This window comes from Nicotiana sylvestris, chromosome 12 (assembly GCF_000393655.2).
Source record: "Nicotiana sylvestris chromosome 12, ASM39365v2, whole genome shotgun sequence".
NCBI classification, from domain to species: domain Eukaryota; kingdom Viridiplantae; phylum Streptophyta; class Magnoliopsida; order Solanales; family Solanaceae; genus Nicotiana; species Nicotiana sylvestris.
Window position 1 is genome coordinate 41,188,068 of NC_091068.1, and position 22,754 is coordinate 41,210,821.

General features: G+C 33.0%; 1 protein-coding gene across 3 annotated transcripts; it reads right to left on the reverse strand.

The window, feature by feature from the left end:
- Positions 1-317: 317 nt before the first annotated feature.
- LOC104231767 (copal-8-ol diphosphate hydratase, chloroplastic-like) lies at positions 318-20,253 on the reverse strand. 3 transcript variants are annotated; one of them, XM_009784819.2, is made up of 15 exons: positions 20,104-20,253; positions 14,962-15,048; positions 14,817-14,875; positions 13,924-14,236; positions 11,865-12,048; positions 10,858-11,072; positions 10,181-10,301; positions 9,947-10,062; positions 7,699-7,925; positions 6,953-7,068; positions 6,347-6,445; positions 6,008-6,250; positions 3,823-3,934; positions 1,206-1,400; positions 318-755 (listed from the first exon to the last, which is right to left on the reverse strand). In XM_009784819.2, the coding sequence occupies exons 1-15, from the start codon at positions 20,207-20,209 to the stop codon at positions 525-527; spliced, it is 2,424 nt and encodes an 807-aa protein (XP_009783121.1). In that variant the 5' UTR covers positions 20,210-20,253; the 3' UTR covers positions 318-524. The 3 variants fall into 3 exon arrangements, with proteins under 3 accessions (XP_009783121.1, XP_009783120.1, XP_009783122.1); XM_009784818.2 differs by having other exon boundaries at positions 10,858-11,090; XM_009784820.2 differs by lacking the exon at positions 6,347-6,445 and having other exon boundaries at positions 10,858-11,090.
- Positions 20,254-22,754: the final 2,501 nt, after the last annotated feature.

The following is a 22,754-nucleotide window of genomic DNA, read 5'->3' on the forward strand; positions in this document are numbered from 1 at the left end:
ATTGAGCAAAAAATATACTCTCTACCTTTTCGCCTATTGTTCATCAGCATTGTCCTTTAGCTCTACTTTTGTTACTTTACTTTTCTTGCTTAATTGTTCGTATTGCTCTAAGCCACCTCGAGGCCACTAAGCTCGAGGTCACTGCTGTTGAGTAACACTGGTTTGATTTATTTGTCTCTTTCATTTCTACTTCATATTTCTTGATGTATTTTTTTCACAAAGACTAAGTTGCCCTTATATTAAAGATATAGTACAAAATATTCACAATGTTATAAAAATCAATAAGTCTCGTCAAATACATATTGCAGATTCGCATGTTTATCAAATCAACTCGTCAAACACATGTTTTGGGGATCTTCTAATGAATTGACATTAAAATTAAGTAAATTTTTGCAGAATCATCTTAGCTCTCCAATAATGGATATGCACTAATAAAGTTGACTTCTACAAATTACAAGCGAAGTTTCAAATGGTAGTGACAATTACAAAATATAAGAAAGAGAGAAAGTACCCTAAGAATGTTACTAAACTTGTTGAAACAACACCTTGGATATATGAAAGTTGATTACTTCCTCAGTAATATGTGTAGTGTAATAAAAGGTCTTCGCAACTGCAAAAAATATTTGCTTAATGTCTTGATTGACGTTGCTTGAGTAGTTACCAAAAACTAGGTTTACAAGAGCTTGCATGTCTAATTCAATGTCAGTGGCCTTTGAGCTGCCAGTAGTCCTACTACACCATTGGTCAGCAGATATCTAACAATGTTTTAGATGCAAACAAGAAAAAAAATAGAATTAGAAAGCTATAAACAAAAAGGAAATTAAGACATGATTATTCATAAGTATAATTTCAATTCACTAGAAATGTAAACAATTAAAATTTACACTATTAGATCAGCTAAAAGATACTGCAACTATAAGTAATCATTTATAATAAGTTGGATTAGTAATATGTAAAATAAGGTTGGTTCGCTAAAATACACGATAGTGTAAAAAGTTAGGTAACCTGTTATTACAGGATAATATTTAATGATAACACAAATTTATACATCATGTTATTTATTAGGTAAATGCAGGTAAAAATATTAACTAATAATATCGCAAAAATGGTAATTAACCTGCTATCACAAGTTATAATAATTTTAATATCTTTGTATTGTCCATATATATAACTTAAAACAAAACTATATACATAGTGATTCTAACCTTGTCGTTTTGGAGCTCATTAAGCATGCGGCATATTTTATTGGTCAGGATGGATAGGCTATTGTACTCTGCATCAAATAGTATTTCATCATGTTTCATATGGCCAGCTGAAAGATAAATTGTCTGCACTAGCAACTCTGCTTCTTCTTGGCAGGTATTCTTCTCCTCCCTCAAGGACATCAACCATGTTTCCCACTACATCCAAAAGAAAATAAATAAGATCACATATCATAGGATGAATTTGAATTTTGGGCATCATTGGTTAGTTTCAGAGGTTCTCGTCCTGTTTGCAAAGGCGAATTTAAGATATAAAATCAATGAGTATAGAAAAAATATGTTACCTTATTATGTGTATACATTTTAAATTTTTATAAATATTTACATAGTTAGAGCTAAAATAATAGATTCGGTTGAACTCACAAAACTCATCAAAAATCTGCTTCTCTTTGTTTTGATTTGTTTCTTCCTTAGTTAAACGGATAAAGTGAATGATGAATCTAATCACGAGTAAGACTGCTGCCTTTTATTTCGTAAGTGTAAGTTTTGATTTTCATCAAAACTTTATCTTTTCCTTACCCTCTTCCAGACCTCTTGTTAGGAAAGTTTGTGAGTTAACCAGCATACAACTACAACAAAGCAAATTGAGAAGAAAAAATTACACAAGGAATCAATGAGCTTCGGCTTAGCCTAATCCTCAGGGCAGAAGCATAGAGAATTTTTCATTATGAATGAAAAAAATAAATAGTACAATACACTATAAAGAATCACTACCTATAACCTCCATATGTAGATCCCAAGTAGTCTTAAACTTATAACATAATGGTTTTCCTAATCCTACAAGGACAATAGATTTTTTCTTTCTCAAATCTATTAGAACAATGAGTTTTCTAAATATACAAGGAAAAAAGTTCAAAATCCAAATAACAAATCTTTCTCTTGACTTGAATTTTCTTCATTAATAGGTACAACGCCTCTATGTCTTGCCCTCAGCCCTCACAAGGGCTTTATCCATTACTGTACATTAACTAAGTTTAGACTTGATCATTCAAAGTCAAAAGAGAAATTAAATTCCTCCTCATCCGAGGAACATGCCAATATTCAATGATTCCAATAATTCTATCGAACATTCTTAATCTAATATTACCAATCGCTTCTAGCGATAACAGATTATTATTTTCTAAGTAAACAATCTTTCTCATCTGCTTATACCTTTCTTGTGTGGACACACGCGGAAAGTTATACTAGAATCAAAAATCGAAAGATTTTGCCCATGACTAGAACTCGGCATAGACTTCCCCTACATAGTCATTATTATTAGAATTGTTACCAGTATAAATAATATTTGCAAAATTGTCTACTTTTTATTTTTTTTTCTATTTCAGCTTCTTCTCCTATAGTAACTCTGCTCCTGCAATTACGGCAGTTCTGCTCCTTGCTCTAGACTTCGATCTAGCGTTAGACTTTTTCCTATTAAGGTCTTTCTATTGTGTTCTTTCTCTATTTACAAGATCCTCGCCCTCAGTTCCGCTATCCGGAAAGCTTTCTTCAATTCTTTAGATTTTAGTACATTACTAACATCATGTAGTGAAATACTGTCTTTTTCAAATAGCAATTTATCAGAAAAAATTCGAAAGATAGTGGTCAAAAATATAATACAACCAAGGCTGCATCCTCCCTCTCAATTTTGTTATATCGACGTTCTTCAGGTCCATTATAATTGAATTAAGCTCATCAAGGTGAGTTTTAACATGTGTACCTTCGTTCGTATGGAGATTATACAATTTCATTTTCAAATAGAGGCGATTTGTCTGCGATTTCTTAGAATACAAATCTTGCAGCTTTTTTCATGCTGGTGCTGCAAAAATTCTCAATTTTTCGAAGAGAGCATTTTGTAACTTTCGTGAATATCCACATTCAAGGCCCTCTCCTTCAGGTCTACCTCTGACTCTTTCATCTTTTCAGAAAAATCCTCATCAATTGCTTTCTATAACACCCTTATAAAACCAAGGATGTTCTCTTCCTAACCTTCCATACACTTAAACTAGATCCCATATCGGATTTCTCTTCGTACTTTTTAAAGATTATGAAGATATTTTAACCGTAGAATATTTGTAGAAATCCTAGCTTGCTCTGATACTAATTGTTGTGGAAGATCGTGAGTTAACTAGCACACAATCACACACAAAGAAGATTGAGAAGACAAATAACACAAGGATTTAACGAGGTTCGGCTAAGCCTAATCCTCTGGCAGAAGTGGAGAAAGATTTCCAATATGAATCATGAGAAGAATAGCGCAGTACAATACAAAAAATCTCCACTTACAACCTCTATATATCGATCCCAAGTAGTCCTAAACATATAAGAGATTAATTTTTCCAATCCTACAAGGGCAATAAGATTTTTTCGAAATTATTAGAACAATGGATTTTCAAATAATTCAAAAAAAAAAATCCAAGACACAAAAAATACATCTCCTGTGTTACCCCAAGAAAATTACTGGAAAAAATATATGGATAAAAAGTAGTGTAATTGGTAGTTACTATTTGTGCTTTATCATGTTATTCGTGTCTCTTTTGTGATATAATAAGGTACAGTAAAAGGCCTTGTATATACTCACTGCATTGTGTAGTTGGTGATGGATCTCTCTGCCGAGGTCTTCATATGTTGCTTTTGAGAGTTGGTGCAAAAACTGACGAAGATTATTGAGAACCATCTCTTTTGTTTTATTACTGCAACGAAAAAGAAAATTGTCATAGCTAGGTTAAATATCTAATCAGCTCAGCAATCAGCTATGGTAACTTTTTGCGTCCTATGTGATAAGAAATCAGAGAAATTAGAGATGCCTATGTAGGGACGTAGTTGGAAGATGGAACTAAAGTAACTCTAGTTTGACAGAAATGTTGGTGGTTAGGATAGATGATGTAGTGATCTTTGGTATTAGATACATGTTTGGTGGCGGAACCTATGACCTAAGGGGATTCAAAAAAAAATTTTAGGATGTCGCACTTGAAATTTAAACCTATGACCTAAAGAAACTTTAGAACCCTCTTCACTACAACAATTCAACAAGCTAACTGTGGTTCAACAATTCAACAAGCTAACTGTGGAACTTGTACTCACTACCGGTGGTTCAAATGATTCAAGGAAAAGCAAAACCACCATAGAGGCTTCACAAGGACATAGCAGCTATCAAAGAAAAGATATGATATAGAAACATTAAAGTATGTCATTACTTCAGGGAAGGAAACACTGTAGCTGATTCACTTGCAAAACATGCAACTACCATCATGGAGGACAAGATATACATGCAAGACAATGATCTGCCTTGGGAGACAAAAGGATATTTGAGAATGGACAAACTCCAAATGCCTTCCTTCTGGATTAGAGCAACCAAACACCCAGGATGGTTCTTGGAACCACCATAGCCTGTTACTGATAGCTGGTAGGATCACATGGAAGACACATTACACCAGCTAGCACAAGTTTAATTTTTTGAGAAATTAGGCTTTCATGTCACTATGTACTGAATGGATTTCCATTCCTTTTGAACAAGGAGGTCAGGCCTAGCCCCCCTCCATTGTAATTGTTTTATCTGGAACCGTGGATTCAATTTTAAAAAAAAAAAAATCCTCTTCACTATAATATTTGAATTTTCTTTATATCAAAGAGATTCAACAGGTCACATATAACCAACAAAAATTATTTTGTCGCATTTGCATAGTATAATTTTATAACGAAGTTGAACCCCCTCCGTACTACATAGTTCCGCCATTATGGCTAGCACCTTGGGGTAGAATCTTGTAGTCAAAGTATAAGCCTAAATGAATCATGTTTGGGTTATTGAACAAGTATTGATGTAAATTGAATATCTTGGTGTAGATATTGACTTGTTAGCAACCTTAGAAAATCGAGGGTGAAAAGCAAGTTAAGGTTTATTTAGACTTAGTATATAACAGTCCAACCAACTAGTGATATTGTCCGCTCTGGACCTAGGCCCTCACGGGTTTAAATATGCGTCATTAAGGTCTAAGATTTATTAACTTATATACCCAGCACCCCTCTTGTGTTTTGCCGATGTGAGACTCTATCCAAAATCTGGGGTGTTACATACACCCCCTTTTATGGACTCAGCGTCCTCCCTGAGATTTGCCCCACTGTATGAGATTTGACTAGACTCAGCATTGAGGTTTGCCCCCCTAACCGGGATTTGCCTAAACTCAGTTCAATTCTGATCCACCATCTGCAAAGCTGACACAAGAGTGGCTCTGATACTATCTGTAATAGCTCAGCCCGCTGCTGATATTGTCCGCTCTGGGCCTCACGGATTTAAAATGCGTCATTAGGATCTAAAGCTTGTTAACTTATATACCCACTATCCCTCTTATGTTCTACCGATGTGAGACTCTGTCCAAAATTTAGGATGTTACATAGTACCTCTTGGGGCATTTCTTCTGCAAATTCATATGTTTGAAATGGTTTAGAAACCTGATACTAATAGAGAATCCTAACTTGTGGGACGCGCGGATTAGAGTTGTACTGTTATTTTACATTATGAATTGCTTAACTGTTAGTATTTGATTTTATATTTCATGAAACAGGACGAATTTATGCTTTTGAAAGCATAAAGGTTTTGCAATAAGTTTATTTCTCATTTGGTAAATGATTTGACATATTTTACATTTATATATGTATTAAGATGTATTGGATTGTCACAAGTGCCAAGATGTGATGAAAATATATTACTCTGAGGTTATTGGTTTATTTTAAACTAATAATTTAAAGTACTGGGATGGAGAGTGTACCTATTTTTGCTCATGTCATGAAAACCCTTGAGTTCCATCAACAATGAATTTCTAGTGGTCCAATCGGTGGCTTCTTCATTGAAGTAGGATGTAATCATCTTACATATTATACGAGATTTAGCCCATGCAAGTCGTTCCCTTGACTTTTCTACCTCAAATGTACTTGCAGCAGCTAAGAAATAAGAAACTAGGAGGTATTTTTTGCTTATTCCAAAATGTTGGAAATTGCACTTCTCGTACCACCTGTTCATGTGACATATGGAGCAAAATTATTAAGAAGATTAAAAGGCTGGCATTTAATAATTTATGAACATATAGAAGAAAGTTTCAAGTGCATACTCTTGCATAATCAACCACTCAAATCGATGTTGACTTTGGCATCTGTTGTAATCTAATTTTGCAGCTTGTAAATATACATTGTTGCTTACATCGGGCATTCTATATTGGCGAACAAGTAAGTAAAATTATCGTACGTGAGAGAATTGACACAACTTTTATATCTTCATAACGAGATGCAAATGCAACCTTGTTTACTGCTTCCGTTGAACTCATTAATTTCGACAAAGAACTTGCGTAAACACATGTAAAAATTTAGTAAAGTTTGAATAAATATTATATTCTGAACACATATTTTAAAAAATGCAATTAATTAAATGGTAATAACTTAAAGATTAAAATTATCAAATCTAAATTTTGGATCCGCCCTTGTGTATTGGGCAATTGGAAAAACTATTATTTGTTTGAAATAACTTTTGGCAGGACTAGAATGTTGCAGTTTTACTAAGTGAAAAGCTCTCTAGCTAGTTCTTATCTTTGAATAGCTACATTATGTGCAGTAATAAAAACTAATTCGAAGTAACATGAAAACAGTTTAATCGTGTGGGAACCTGAAAACATTATTGACACAGGAGAAAATAAAGTTTCGCAACACATTTAAAGAGGTACCTGTACAACGTCTTGCCAATCCAAATATCATCTGCTCCACCATACTGTTCGATGTATAGCCTAGATTCTACCCGAGGTAAGCTAGCATACCATGGAAATTCTAGTGCATATTGCATCTATGAACAAATGTTTGCACAACATATTTAGTAAATCACTCACTGTAAAGCAAGAGAGTATTAAATGTTGCAGCATCGATAGAAGATAACTTCTATACATTGGCAGTAAAGAATTATTACTCTATCAATGTATTTGAGCCCATTATAGCAAGTAACTTAGCTTATTTTCCAAATGAATTTGGTTTATATGCACAAAAAATGTAAAGAAACTTGTACACTACTAGGTAGTCAAAAGATCTCTACATGTAGCCCTCCATAAAGTGAGTTTTTCAATCTTGAAATAAGACGTGTTTCTTGCTACAAGTAACGGTACCATGACAGTGCAAAATTCATAACTTTAGTGAATATTAGTTAAACTGTTTCCAAGTTACTAATCTTAGCTTTTTATGGGAAGTTACCTGTAGTTAGCTTAAAATTAAGGTCTTTTTTCACTTTTAGCCTATGCCAGAAATTATTTTGCATTCGGTAACCGAAAAAGTGTATAAAATTTATATATATATATATATATATATTCGGCTATTATTTTGAGAGCGGCTATACAACGTCATTTGTCCTATAATTAACATGCTAGTGTAAAAACTAATTTTACATTATCAATGCACAGAAGTTAAATTCCTTTTTCATATTTACCTCCCCGGGGATGTCCTTAGCTATAACCCATTTGTCTGAGGATTGGTTGTTCGCAAGACATTGCTGCAAGAAATTGTAGGTAAAATTCTTTGCCTCCTCAAGAATCTTTTCTCCTGGGAATAAAGCTTGGGAACATCTATAGAGATTATACATAGCTGTTGGTGACTTGTTTAATTCACCTCTTAGACAAAAGAATTGATCACCATCTTTGAACTTGTTTAGCACATCTGTGACAGATAAGAAATTGTATTAAGCCATCAAATGCTAAAATTCTGCAATATTACTAAGGTACTTAGAGCTATGGAGCATCAAACAAGGTTCAAATGCGATATAAGGAATTAGAAAGGACATAAGATATATCACCCTCTTATGACTATTATTGAACCGACGGATTCAAGATTCTTAAATAATGGGTGCTCAACGGTCTTTAACTAAATATCTACTCTCTATGATGGGTTCTGTCAATATTTTTGTATATTAGTACTAGTTTCCAACATAAAAATATACAGTTTCGGTAAACACAATGGGTGCTTGAGCACCTATGAGCTTCAATGTAGATCCGCCACAATTGTAATAATTTGCTTGAAACTGACAAGGCAACTGTTATGCACATTTAATAGTGAGAGGCCGAAAAATATACAGATTCTCTAGCAAACGAATGTCACGGGTGACAAATATGTCGTAGATGTGTTAGTATGAGAAGATGCGCTCAAGGAAAGAAGATTGATGCTTCAAGCATTCAATCACTTCTCTGACGTCTCAGGTCTTAAAGCCAATCAAGAAAAGAGTTCCTTGTATATAACTGGAGTCTCACAAGCACTGAAGGAGCAAATTTTATCTGAGACAGCAATTTTCATTAGGGGAGATCCCATTTAAATAGTTTGGAGTACCTCTATCCTCTCGGAAGATCAATATGCATCAGTGTCTTCCACTGGTAGAGAGGATGACAGCCAGAATCAGGTCTGGTCAACAAAATTCTTATCATATAGTGGTAGAGTGCAATTAATCAAGTGTGTGCTATTTGAAATGCAAACTTACTAGGCTCAAGTATTCCTACTGCCAAAAAAAGTGCTACAACTATTCACTAGTGTTTGTAGAACCTTCTTGTGGGATGGGAATGCTCAAGCATCTAACAGAGCTTTAGTGGCTTGGGAAAAATTATGTATGCCAAACTCTAATGGGGTTCTAAACATAATTGATTTCTTCACATGGAAAAAGGCAGCTATTTGTAAGCTGCTTTGGGTAGTATCATCAAAAAAAGACACTCTTTGGGTCAAGTGGATCCACAACTTCTATACAAAAGGCAAAGAACTGAGTAGTATGAAGACTCCACAACAAGCATGCTGGATTGTAAGAAAGATAATTGATGCTAGATAGTGGTTGCTAGGTTGTGGCCCTCAACATCAATTGCAGATATTTGTCCAAGGCGGAAAGTTTAGTATCAAGAAGGTATATCTATCTCTCACCTCCCCAATACCACAAAATAGAGTGGAAGTGTCTGATCATGAAGCCAATGCTACCACAACATCAATTCATTGTTTGGCTTGCAGTACAAAAAAGATTAGCTACATCTGATCGATTAGAAAAATGGAAGGTACATTTTCCTAAGGAGTGTGTATTATGTAACACTCGTACAGAGGAAACCTTAGCTCACCTCTTCTTTGCTTGTACATTCTCTGCTACTATCTGGAATGGATGGGAGAGCACATGCAATTGAGAACATGGACAGAGGAAGTTAAGTGAATAACCAGGAAAGTGAACAACAATAGAGTGCGAACAGAAGTGTTGGGTTGACTCTTTGCTGAAACAATATATCACATTTGGGGGGAACACAATGCTCAAAGATTCCAACAGAAGCAACAGCACACCAAGCAGATCATTAGGGAGATTGTACTCCAACTACACATTTGAGGACAACAACAAAGTAGATGGGGGAAGATACTAAATAGCTTAGATAGCTTTCCTTGCTAGTCATAGTGGATAGATATAGAGTTTAATTCTGTCTATGTGATAGATAGAATATGAAATAGAGGCCTTGTTCTTATAGTCCAAAAAGAACAAGCGGATGTAAATATATACTTGGTTAAATAAAATTTTAATGTTTGACCAAAAAAATAGAGTTTTTTCTCCTAGTATACTTAAAACATGCAATTTAAAAAATACTTTTAAAAAGTTATTTAATCTTCTCCCATGTACCAAAAAAGAAAAAAAAAGAACTAATTAAGGTAATCATTTTCCATTGACTTGCCTGGACTAACATCAAATCCGTGTAGCCTTAGCAACCTAATAGCCATGCATGTATCATCGACATCACAAAAGTTTGAATTTCTTCCTCCAAAAATTCCAATCTCCTCGTTCCAATATCTGAAGTTCAACAAATAAAATAAACTTGTCGTACAAATTGCTCAAAATTGATGATTCTGTGCTCTTGATTATGTGAATTAAGAAAATAAAAAAGAATTATGTTGCTCCTTTTGTTTACCTGCTCACATGATCTAACAGTTGTTTGAATTCTTCCGCAAAATAATAAGAGATTCCAAGGCGTTGTAATCGATCAATTGCCCAAAGTCGTGCTTGCATGTCAACTGGGTAACTATGTGGCACTAAACATAATAAAATTGGAAGTAAATATACACACGTTACCGTGAATTCAAGAAGAAAATTACTCCATTTGTTTCATTTTATATGACACTCTTTTATATTTGTTTATTAAAAAAAATGCTCCCTCCATTCCAATTTATGTCAGCCTGTTTGGTTACGCGCGAAATTTAAGAAAAAATGAATACTTTTAGAATTTGTGGTACTAAACAAGTCAAAATCAAGGTTGAAAGTATTTGTGTGGTAATTAAAGTTTCTCATTAAGGGTGAAATTATAATTTTTAAGTTAAATTGTTTCCAAATTTAGAAATGGGTCATTCTTTTTTGAACGGACCAAAAAAAAAAATGGATTCACATAGAAATGGAGGGAGTACCTTTTACATTTACTAACATTTTAACTTATACATTGTCGCAGAGATGCCATGACATTATTTCTTAAATAAAATGAAGGGGGGGGGGGGTATGTATTTGTATGTTTTCTGTTATTAGACTTGAAACTTTTATAGACCTAATTATATATTAAACCCGTTTGAAACATTACAAAAGAAGCGTTATACGTACCTCCTCCATTACACTTTTCAACAACGTTTTGAAGAAATCCCAAACACTTTTGATCATTTGTTTCCATGAATGCAATGGCAGTAGATGCAGGGGATGTTAAGAATGAGCCATCTTGCATTTGAAGCTTCAAAAGCCTTTGCCAGTCCAAGTCCCTTAATCCTTCTAATGAAAACAATACTGTTGTCGGAATCGTATGGATAACATCTTTAGGGATTCTGCAATAGGATGTGTGACTATATGACTTATATATTAGTCAGCCAATGTCGGGAAAATGCAAAGATATTAAGACATAATATAATTACATAATTAAAAGCGAATTCTATATCTAAAGGATGAGTTAGCCACACAATTTAATTAACATGATAGAATACTAAACAAGAGATCGTGTAATCAATCTCATTGTCACCCAAAGAGTAAAACAATACTTCCACATGTCTAGCCTATGAAAAGAAAATCAGGCTCAGCGTGTCGGGACATAATATGTAAAATTCATAAAAAAATATTTTCTAGATGAGATGATCACGACATTTTTTTTAAACCAGGAACCACTATGATGGTGGGGTTGTGCTTGAAGCGTAAGTTTCAAATGTAATGATCACGCTATTTAATATATTACCAAAGTATACAAGCAAAGGGGAACTCAGGATTTGGAGGTTGCGGATGCACTTTTGGATTCAACCAAAATCTGCTTTATATATAGGATGACCACTACTAATATATCATTATTTTCTAACGACATATACATATATATAGAATTTTTGCCGAACTTTACGGTTGTCTGTGCCCCTTTCTGTAGAGCATAGGTCTTACTCTGTATACAAGAGATGCTATGTTTAAATTTCACCATGACCCAATAAATAAAATACATTCACATGTTTGATTCATGAGAAAAGAACCAGACTCACGAATTAGGGAGCGTGGGTGAGATAAATAATTAAATAATTTATTTTATCTAACCGTTTGAATTATTAGATAAGATGGTAATGTACAAAAAGTAGTCAAATTACCTCGTAAACTTTGCCTCTCTCCTTGCATAAATTTCCATTAGGACTGGCACATCGTACGGTATGTCAATGTCTAATTTTTGAGCTTTCTCAAGGAGAGCAGGAAACACAAATTCAAATCCACAAGTCATGTTCTCAACTTCCCCGGTCTCTAGCTTGCTTAAGTTTTCTTTGATAAACATCACTCCTATTAAAGAAGAATATATAGCCCATGTCAGCAAAATTCAATATTCCAACCTTTTTCTTATATATAAATATTGTTTCATATAATGCATTAGACCACTATTTTTCTACTTTTCAGGAAAGATTAGAGATGCTGATACTGATGGCAGCTCAGCTCTCTCAGCCCAGACGTGTTTTTGGAGTAGAATAAAATAAAATACTGGTTATCTAAACAAAAAGTCCTTTACCGTTTAATCAAAAGAAGAAATTGACTTCAGGCGTATGAACTAGGAAATAGCATTAATATTGAGGCTTGGAATCGAACTGCTGATGTCAAGTTATAAACGATCCTTTACCACTAAACTATTCCTGTGAAAACCTGAATTTTCTAAACCGCCTCATATAGTATTTCAATCATCAGTATGACCTATAAGAAGTACAACAATAGCTACTTTTAAGCCCGCTATTTAAAATATATTCACAATTTACAATGCATTTAAAAATTAGCAAATTCACCCAAACTTCAGGATTAAGTATCCTGAATTTAGAAATTGAGGACTTAATGTCCTGAATTTTTGAGCTGCTAATTTGAAATTCAAGACTAAATGTTCTGAATTCCTAAACTACTAAGTTAAAATTCAGGACATAAGATTCGAACTTCTGGACACAATTTTCAAACTTTAGGACATGATGTCCTTTGAATTTTGAAATTTAAACTCTAGGACTTCAGGACTAAGTATCCTGAATTTGGAAATTCAGGACTTAGTGTCCTGAATTTTTGAGCTGCTACTTTGAAATTCAGGACTAAGTGTTCTGAATTTCAGAATTACTAATTTAAAATTCAGGACATAAGATTCGAACTCCAGGATACAATTTTCGAACTTTAGGAACCGATATCCTGAAGTTTGAATTTTAAGGTTTAAACTCTAGGACACTGTGTCCTAAAGTTTGAGCGAAATTAGCTAATCTTTAAATACATTTTAAACTGTGGATATATTTTAAACAACATGCTTAAAAATAGCTATCTAGTGTCATTTCCACTCAATTTTTACAGGGGAAGGCCGCCAAGGTAGCCTTCTACCTAGGCCTTCACCTGTCGCTAAGCGTCGCACTATAGCCTAGGCTTGGCACACCCACCTTAAGAAAAACAAAGAAAAATATTCCCTCCATTTAAAAAAGATCGACACTATTTCATTATTAATTTATTTCAAAAAGATTGACACATTTTCATATATCCTTAATGAAAAACACATAACCACAAATACTATGACAGATTTTAGACCACAAGTTTTAAAAGTTTTACAGCCACACAAATGTTATGGCTTATTTAAAACCACATATCTCAAAGTCTTCATTTTTATTAAAGTTTGTGTCATGTCAAACTAAGACAATCTTTTTAAAATCAATGGAGTATATCTTTTGGAAATACTTATACGTAGTATTTATCTGTGACCTAGTAGCTACTAATATACAGAAGATAATTTTTTTTCATAAATTTATCAATTAATGATTATCATAAATATTTACCTATAATTACTTGTAATTAGAGGTGACATACAAAATTAAATTCGGAGATTGAAAATACTAGATATGCAAAATTTAAAGACTTTGAACTAATAATTTAGAAAAATACAGTAACTTTCAATTTTTATTTCAGAAAGTAAAGTATAAAAAGAAGTTTGGGTAATGTTGGGGGTCGGTTGTGCCGGTTATTAACTTTGGGTTGGTCGGTTCATGACCTATTTTGACCAGTCAAATTTGACCTCTAACCCGCTAATTTGCCACCTTTCTTATAAGCGATTCAGTGCGAAATTTTTTTTTATATTGTCAGTGAATAAAATTTAAAAATACCTAGGAATCATGTAAAACCAGTCATGAATAATATAACTTGAAAGTTCACCTTTGTTTCTTTTACGAAGGGATGTGTTCCATAAGGTCAATGCAACAACACATGCTAGTGTGTTCAAGAGACGATCATATATGCAGAATACAAGCTCCTCGCCCCATGAACCATCAGGAAGTTGATTGTCTTCGATCCACTTAAGACAAGATGGAAAAAGGGGTCTTTCGCTGCTTCCATTAATATTAGTATCACGAATAAAGGAAACCCAAGCTGTGTCATAAGGTGAGACACTTGACCTCCCATCTCCCATCGAACTCAACATATGTTTGATCTCCTCTGTCAAATTCTTGATCTGTATTGCTGTGGTTACCTATTGAGAAAAGCTGTTTTTAAGTATAACATGTATATAACTTCTATATTAATTCGAAGAACTAGTAAAACATTGAAAACTTATTTTAGGAGCGTTTCAACTAAATAATCTATTTCACTTACAAAACTTCAACTTGTTGTCTAAATTAAATTAATGTGCAACACAATGACCTCGTGATGTTTTGCTTAAGATGTGAAAAGAAAGAAAGAAAGATGATGAATTTTTTAAATTTCACGGTGACCATCAAAGAGCAGATATTTGGTGAGTTATGTGGGTTTAATTGAACCAGTTGCTTTTTTGCTTTAAACTGTGTGTATAAGTATAAAAACTTCAAAAAATATACATTTAATAAGATCATACAATAACAATATACCCAGTATATTCTCACAGTGTAAGATATTTAATACGATCATATTCATTTTAAATCTACTGATTCTATATCATGGATTTGCCTCTGCTGACCATAAATTAAACGTCTAATGAGCATCTTAAGTCTTAATATACGTATATTGCACCATTTTTAGAAACAATTTGTCACAAATTTGAAAAATGTAAAGCTAGTAAATAATTTTATTATCACCTGAATGTCTTCCTCTTCGTAGTTATCTGGGTAATCAGATTGTAGCTCATCCACATTACCTGAACAAAATGTCGATCATATAGAAAAACTTGCTTTCTGGTTTTATTTGTAAAGAAATTAATCTTTACGCAATAGATGCTCATACCAAAATTACTTGCAGCAATACGGGCACAATTGAAACGAACTGGTTTATGAACAAGCGATGAGCCTTTATTTTGGAACAACCAATTTCCTGAAAATATACAAAATAGAAAGACAATGGCTTAGTAATTATAATTAGTTATAAGCTATTACTATTAAGGTAAAAAAGACTATGTAATTGCCAGTATTCCGTCCTAATTCTTAAAATTTAAAATGTGCTAATGAGAGTGTACGTGAGGACGAACAGAGAACTTTGTCACTAATTGACTAAGTACCATCAATGGCGGAGGCAGGATAAAGGGAATCAAAAAAGAAAAAAAATTAAAAAATTAAATGAAATTGTAACTAGTGGGAATTGAATCAATGATCTCACAATTGTTCTGAACCCCCTTAACCACTAAGCTATGCTTTTGGACTATATCAAGGTGATTCAAAACATAATACAATATATAAAAATAAAACAAATTTTACCGTATATATACAATGTAATTTTTCGGCGAAGGAGGTTTGGGTGAACCCCTCCTGGCCCCCTAAATCCACCCCTGAATACAATACTTAAGCGGGTGAAATTAAAAAATAACCAGATTTACAAGTGGTAATTGAAAAATAGCTACAATTTCAAAAGTAATCGAAATTTAACCAATTTTCATGTAAAGATAAATCTAAACGAAAACACCGTTCAAAATCCGGTAAATATTCCAACATAATATACTGGAGTTCCAGTACAACATGGTGGACTTCCAGCATAATATATTGGAGTTTCAATATAATATGCTGGAAGTTTATACAAACGTGCTCCAACTTTCAGTATATTATGCTAGAACTTTCCGTGTATTGGAGTTCCAGCATAATATACTAGAAGTTCATACACAGGTGCACCAATCTCTAGTATATTATGCTGAAGTTTTTTGTGTTACGGAAAAATAGTGACTATTTTTTAATAACTTTATAACGATGACTATTTTTTAATTACCATTACAAAAACTGGCTCGCCCGTGCTATTTTCACTTCTTAAGCCACCTTATAAAGGTAGACCTCGCCTCCCCAGCCAATTATTAATATAGTAATAAACTTATGGAATATGTTACGAGTTTATGGTTATAATATATATCACACATGTTATATTTTATATACCAAAAGCACCTCGCATCCCCACCTAAATATTGTTTGTTAGATCTCTCCAACTCAATATCAAAGGATAAGATTAACTCGTTCTTTTACAAGTCAGAAAAAATATAGAGATATTAAACAAAATATTACTAATTGACTGTTCATGTTAGTGGTTAATAGAAGGCTGGGCTGTCAAATGGGAGGATGGACTCATTTTGAGCGGGTCAACATGAGCTGAGTCAATAAATAAATGGATTAATGACCCGTCCAAAATTATATGGGCTGAGATGGAGTAGGTTAAGATAGACTAAAATTTAGGTCATAACCCAACTCCGCCAACTCATACCAAATTTTAATTAATGTGTGTTGTTTTCTTATAAATTGTTCAATTATCAAGATTTTTTTATGGTCATATATAACATATCAAACAAAAAAGAATTATTTTAAAGATATTTTAGCAAAGTTACTCATGAATCTATTTGAGTTAAAAATCAACGAAAATTTAGATGGGCTGAGATGTACTGTATCAAGATGTGCTGAGTTCAACAACAACACAACCCAGTAAAATCCCATAAGTGGGGTCTGGGGAGGGTAGTATGTACGCAGACCTTACCCCTCCGAAGGCGTAGAGAGACTGTTTCTGAAAGACTCTCGACTCAAGATAATAAGAAAAACAAAAGGCAAGGAATAATGACCGACCCAATTTTTGATGGACTTTTGGGGGGGAGGGTTAAATGAGATTGAGCTCAAATTGCCGCCCCTAGAAGCTGCATAACTTGGGAACACTAATTATCAAGGGTAAGGAAAGTTCTCTATTTTGTGCACAAGGTAAAGAGTGTATTATTTTAAAACATTAAAAGCTCAGGCAACTTATGCATGTGAAATTTACTCTGAAACAGTTAAGCTTATCAACTATATTTTATAGGTTATATATCGTTATAGCATAAGAGACCAAAATGCAGTCACTACGATCAAATGCAAGATTAACTAATTCTTGCAGTAGTGCATGCTGAACATTTGTTAAACAAAAACTTTTAGGCTGAAATATAAGCGGACAGATGCTAGTCTCGGTAAATGGTCAAGCAATAATTTAATTGAAAAACATCGATCAAAGCAAGAAATATCGATCTCTCTTACTATTACTCACTATGTTTAGTTTATGCAATAATAGTTGAATGAACGTGGAGTTTAAGAAAGAAAAAAAAGATTTGATGTATTAGGATAAAATATATTAAGAAAAAAGAAGAGAATATAAAAAGTAAAAGGTAAGTTTCTTTTCAATCATGGACAAATTTTTTATGTATTAAGGTCTTTAACGTAGATATTATTTGGGAAAATAGGAGCAATATTAACTTTTTTTTCCTTGTATATCTGACGAATTTCATTAATGGAAATATGTTTCACATTCATGCTTCTTGGCGGGGAACTTACAATTCTAACGAGATGTACTATTAAAAGTAAGATATTTTGTACCTAATTAAATATATATTTTAATTATTAAATGTAGTTTTTAAATATTACACGAATAATATATTATTTGAGTAGGAAAAAAGTTCAAAATAATTTATATTTTCTATACGATCACAAAAGCATGAAATCTCAATAAATAATTAATTTTTTGAATTAATAATTTAGTAAAAAAATTAATTCATTTCTTTTTAAAAATCATTAGGTAAGTAAAATTATTTATCAAGTTGACAAAACTCTTAAATACATAAATTTATTCACAAAAAGAGCATCAGCCATGAAAGAAATAAAAAAAATAGAGAAAACATTTATTATAATATTAAAAGTTAAATTGCTAAAAATGCTAAGTTTGAAGCATTAAGGATGTAACATAAGATAAGAGGTATTCAAAAGAAGTTATCATTATTATTTTTCTTTAAATGATAGCTTTCTATAATTTTTAGTATAGTATTACATTGTTTTTTATAATTCAATATTAGTTATTTAAAACTTTATATTGTTATTTGTCAATATTTTTCTAGGAGCTATAGTTCTACCTCATCACTCACAAATTTCTAAAAGATCAAAAGATTCAAAATTTTTATTTATGCTATTATGTTTAAATAATTATGGTAAAATTAAATATTTTTTTATGTGTTATTTGTTTATATTATTTGGTAATAAAGATAATAATAATTTTTAGAAGATATTTCACTCCTCATAAATCATAGTAAGATATATAAACACTTACGTGGAGTAGGATTTCTTTGTTTTATTAATTTTAGGAACTTATATTTTTTAATATTTAACTCAAACACATTATTTAATAATATTTACGTAATTTTTAAAATTTATATATTTATTGATATAGGTACACGTGCAAAGCGCGTACCCTAAGACTAGTTAATTAAAAAATGAAAAGAGCAAAAACGGACAATTTAACTCAAACGTAGCTCTTTATTTTTTTTTTTCCGGTATGAAGCAGTGTCAAACAAAAGTATTACTTCCAAGTTCCAAGTTCGGATTAAAACTTTTCTCTATATAAAAATAAAATCAAAGAAAACCCTTCCTCTTTGAGAATTGGGTGGGAGGATGAGCTTCTCCTCAGTAGTAGGTCGAATGAAAGACAAAAGTGCAGGACAGGAAAAATAAAAAAGAACCAATTTGACTCAACATTTTCTGACATAGATCTGAAATTCTATTACAAAAATACCAAGATTCCATATATAGAGCCCGTTTGGACATAAGGAATTTTTTCATTTTCCTTTTTTTTTGAAAAATTTTACTTTTTCTTGAAATCAGTGTTTTATCATAAAATTTTCAATTTCAACTTGAAGATAGATTTTGAAATTTTTCGAAAATGTGAAAAACTCCAAAAAATTGTTTTTCAAAATTTTTACACTAATAAAAATATAAAATTATATTCATGTCCAAACACAACTCTAATTTTCAAATACCATTTTCACTTTGAAAAAAATTTCACTTTTATTTGAGACTTCACAATTCTTTATGTCCAAACGCCCACATAGTGTGGAAAAGTTGTCAACAGTATCCAAATATCAAAGCACCTAACTTTCTCTATCTTATGAAATTTTGTTCTAATTTCATGCAAGAATGTCGGATTTCATATTATTAGAAGCAAAAGGAAATGGGAAGTTATCATAAGAATAAAAAAATGGGGAACTCTACACGTCCTGTCGCCCATACACACACCTTTAATTTTTATACATTAACACTGTAAATTTTACATTATCAGAGATTCGTACATATACTACTCATAATAAATGCAATGAGAGACCTGAAAAATAAAACCCTTAGGCGCCATTTTGTTACCAGGATAAGGTATAATAATTGGGGATAAAATGTGAGATTATTTTATCAGGTGTTTGGATAGATTATTTATTTTGGTATAAGCAATTCCTAATTATTTATACCACGATTGTGATATTATTTTTATAACACACTCAAACACGAGATAGTAACCTCGAAATTGCTAATCTCGGAATAAAACAACAAAATGACACATTACCCTTCTTCAAAGCTCTTTTTTCCGAATTCCTTTAAGAAAGCAAGCTTTATATATATATATATATATATATATATATATATATATATATATATATATATATATATATGTGTGTGTATATATATATGTATGTATGTATATATATATATGTATGTATGTATGTATATATATATGTATGTATGTATAGTGGGAGATCCAAAATTTTGATTTCATAGGTCTAATATTTAAGTTCTTATCGTTGCATATATTGTACTTTTGAATTTGTGGGTTGAGCATGTAACAATTGTTGAAAGTTTATTAAATTTTCACAAATAAATATGCTTCGTATTGAGATTACTCAACAAATAAGATTGCATCCGCCTCTGCATGTATATCACATTTTTACTCCATCGAACCAATATATACTAATTTTTTTAAAAAAAACAAATCTTCTCAATGAAAGTATATACAAAATAATCTTGTCATTACATAATCTCTATTTTGTAATCCTCACATTATAATTTCAATATACTTAGGTCAAAAAACTAAATAATCTCTTGCAGTAAGATGATTAAAGTAACTTACTGGAGTGGCCGTGTTTAATAAACTCAGCTTGCTTCGTAGACAACAAAGTAGGATTGTTGAATTGATGAATTGTGCAGCAAACTCCATAACTGGATATAACCTGCATTTTCTGGTTGTTTTTAATATTATTCTTTCTCCAGAATATATAGTGGGGGGTGGGGTGTGGGGGGGGGGGGAGCGAGAATTAAGTTTTGAGAGAAAAAGGCACTCTGAGTTGTGATGCAATGGAAATGGTTTGAGCTGTTGGGATACTGCTCGCCTATTTATATACTGACTCTGCCTCTTCAGCCAATTCGATGTGTTCATTGTTTTGGAATCTTTTCCTCTTCAGCCTAATTCTTTTTCATCGTTTTGGAATTTGTACATGGAAAAAGGCGTCAGGTGCCCTCTAAATATATATTTCTATACCGTTTCCTATTAAAGTATATTTTAGTTATCATACTTTTGATCTGTTTTCTGACTTAAAATTAATTAATGGAAGACTATAGTGCCACGATCGAAAAAACCCACGACGTCATGATTGACACCTAACCCAACCCGCTAACTAAGTCAAGCAATATAAGTTTCTTCTAACTGTAGCCGGTCTCAACAGGACTCAACGTACTCGGTCTCGAGAGGACTCGGTAGTCTCATGTTGCTCCAAAATGCACATGCAAGTATACGTGGCCGTACAAGTAATATAGGATTATAAGTCTAGATATCGTACACACATGGACTTGTAATTAACTAATTACTAAATTAAACTAAGACAATTAATCTATTCAAGCGATTTTCTAAAGTGTGAATATTTAACTAAAACTAATCTAGAATTGCAAAGTAAGAGATTAAAGAAAACAAGTCGACAATCTTAGAGATGAGTCCAATGGGAGAATGTTCTAGAGCTATGGGTTAGCTAATAATCCTATTTAGTTTTTTCACTTAAATTGTCTAGTTAAGTTATCCGATTTATTAATTGACAGAGTTAATATTACTCGTAGTATTCTCCCAAAGTACTACTCGCTTATTCATGTGATGACCCGAAAGGTCATCTTATGTTTTAGAACTTAATTTTGCGCTTATAAGCCTTAAAAATCTCAATTTTACCCTTCTCAATTTGCGTGCACAGTCCGAACATGTTTCCGGAAAGCTTTTATGTTAAAAGTTGATAAAAAAATAAGAAATTTTACATAAAAACTTCATTTGGATTGACTTTGGTCAATATTTTTGGTAAACGGGCCCGGATCCATGTTTTGACGGTCTCAGCGGGTCCGTATCGTGATTTGGGACTTGGACGTATGCCCGAAATCGAAATCAGAAGTCCCTAGCCTGAGATATCGAACTTTGTCGAAATTTGAAAGTCTAAGTCTTAATGAAATAGAGATGTTTGACCAGGGTTTGACTTTTAGGATATCGGGTTTGTATTTTGGTTCAGGAATACGGTATAAGTCCAATACCAAATTATGACTTATCTGTGAAATTTGATGAATAACAGAGTTGACTTGATGTGATTCGGACGTCCGGTTATGAAAAAAGAAATTTCAAAGTTTTCTTGAAAATTTCATGTGATTTGGGGTTCAATTCGTAGTTTTAAGTGTTATTTTGGTGATTTGATTGTGCGAGCAAGTTTGTATGTTGTTTTTAGACTTGTGTTCATATTTGGTTTGGAGCTCCAAGGGCTCGGGTGAGTTTCGGATAGGCTACGGAGTAATTTCAACTTGGAAAAATTTTTGCTGGTGTAACTGATCTTGTTGCAGGCCTCTGATCTCGCATTTGCAAGATCAGGCATCGCAATTGCAATCTCTGAGAGATTTGCATTTGCGAGCATCTCATCGCAAATGCGAAGATGAGCTGGGCCATACAGGTTTCACAATTGCAAAACAAACTTCGCATTTGCAAAGGTGGTCCGGGGAGGGTAGCCTTCGTAATTGCGATGATTGTGTCGCATTTGCGGTCATCTAGTGTTCGCATTTGCGAACGTTTCCTTGCAATTGCGAACTATGTAGAAATGAGAAGGGGTTCGCATTTTGCGATGCTTCCTTCGCATTTGCAGGCTTCGCATTTGGAAAGCCCAGGTTGCAAATGCGATATCTGCTGCTGATGAAAAGAGACTTAGACGTGATTTTTGATTCATTTCCAAAGTTTGAAATCCTAGAGCCCTAGAGGCGATTCTTTCAAGACCAATTCTTCCCAAAAACTTTGGTAAGTGATCCTAACTCACTTTTTTTTTATTTCCAATCACATTTCATGAATTCCCAATCCAAAATATAGGATTTTCATGATAGAAATTGGGGTTTGGGTAGGATTTCAAAACTAATTACATAATCAGGGTCGGGGATGAATAGGTGAATGGGTTTTGGTCTGAACCTCGAGTTCTGACAAAGCGGGCCCGGGGTCAACTTTTGACTTTTTGGGGGAACGTTTGAAAAAATCAAAATTTATGCATTGTAATTGATTCCTTTAGCGATATTTGATGTTATTGAGTTAATTGTCGCTAGATACGAATGGTTTGGAGGTGTATACTAGAGGAAAAGTGGTAATTGAGCATTGAGTGGCTCGTGGAGCGAGGTAAGTGTTGGGTCTAACCTTAACTCGAGGATTTGGAACCCTTACTTATTTGCTATATGTAACTCATGTGTGCGGTATATATGTGAGGTGACGAATACTTATGCGCC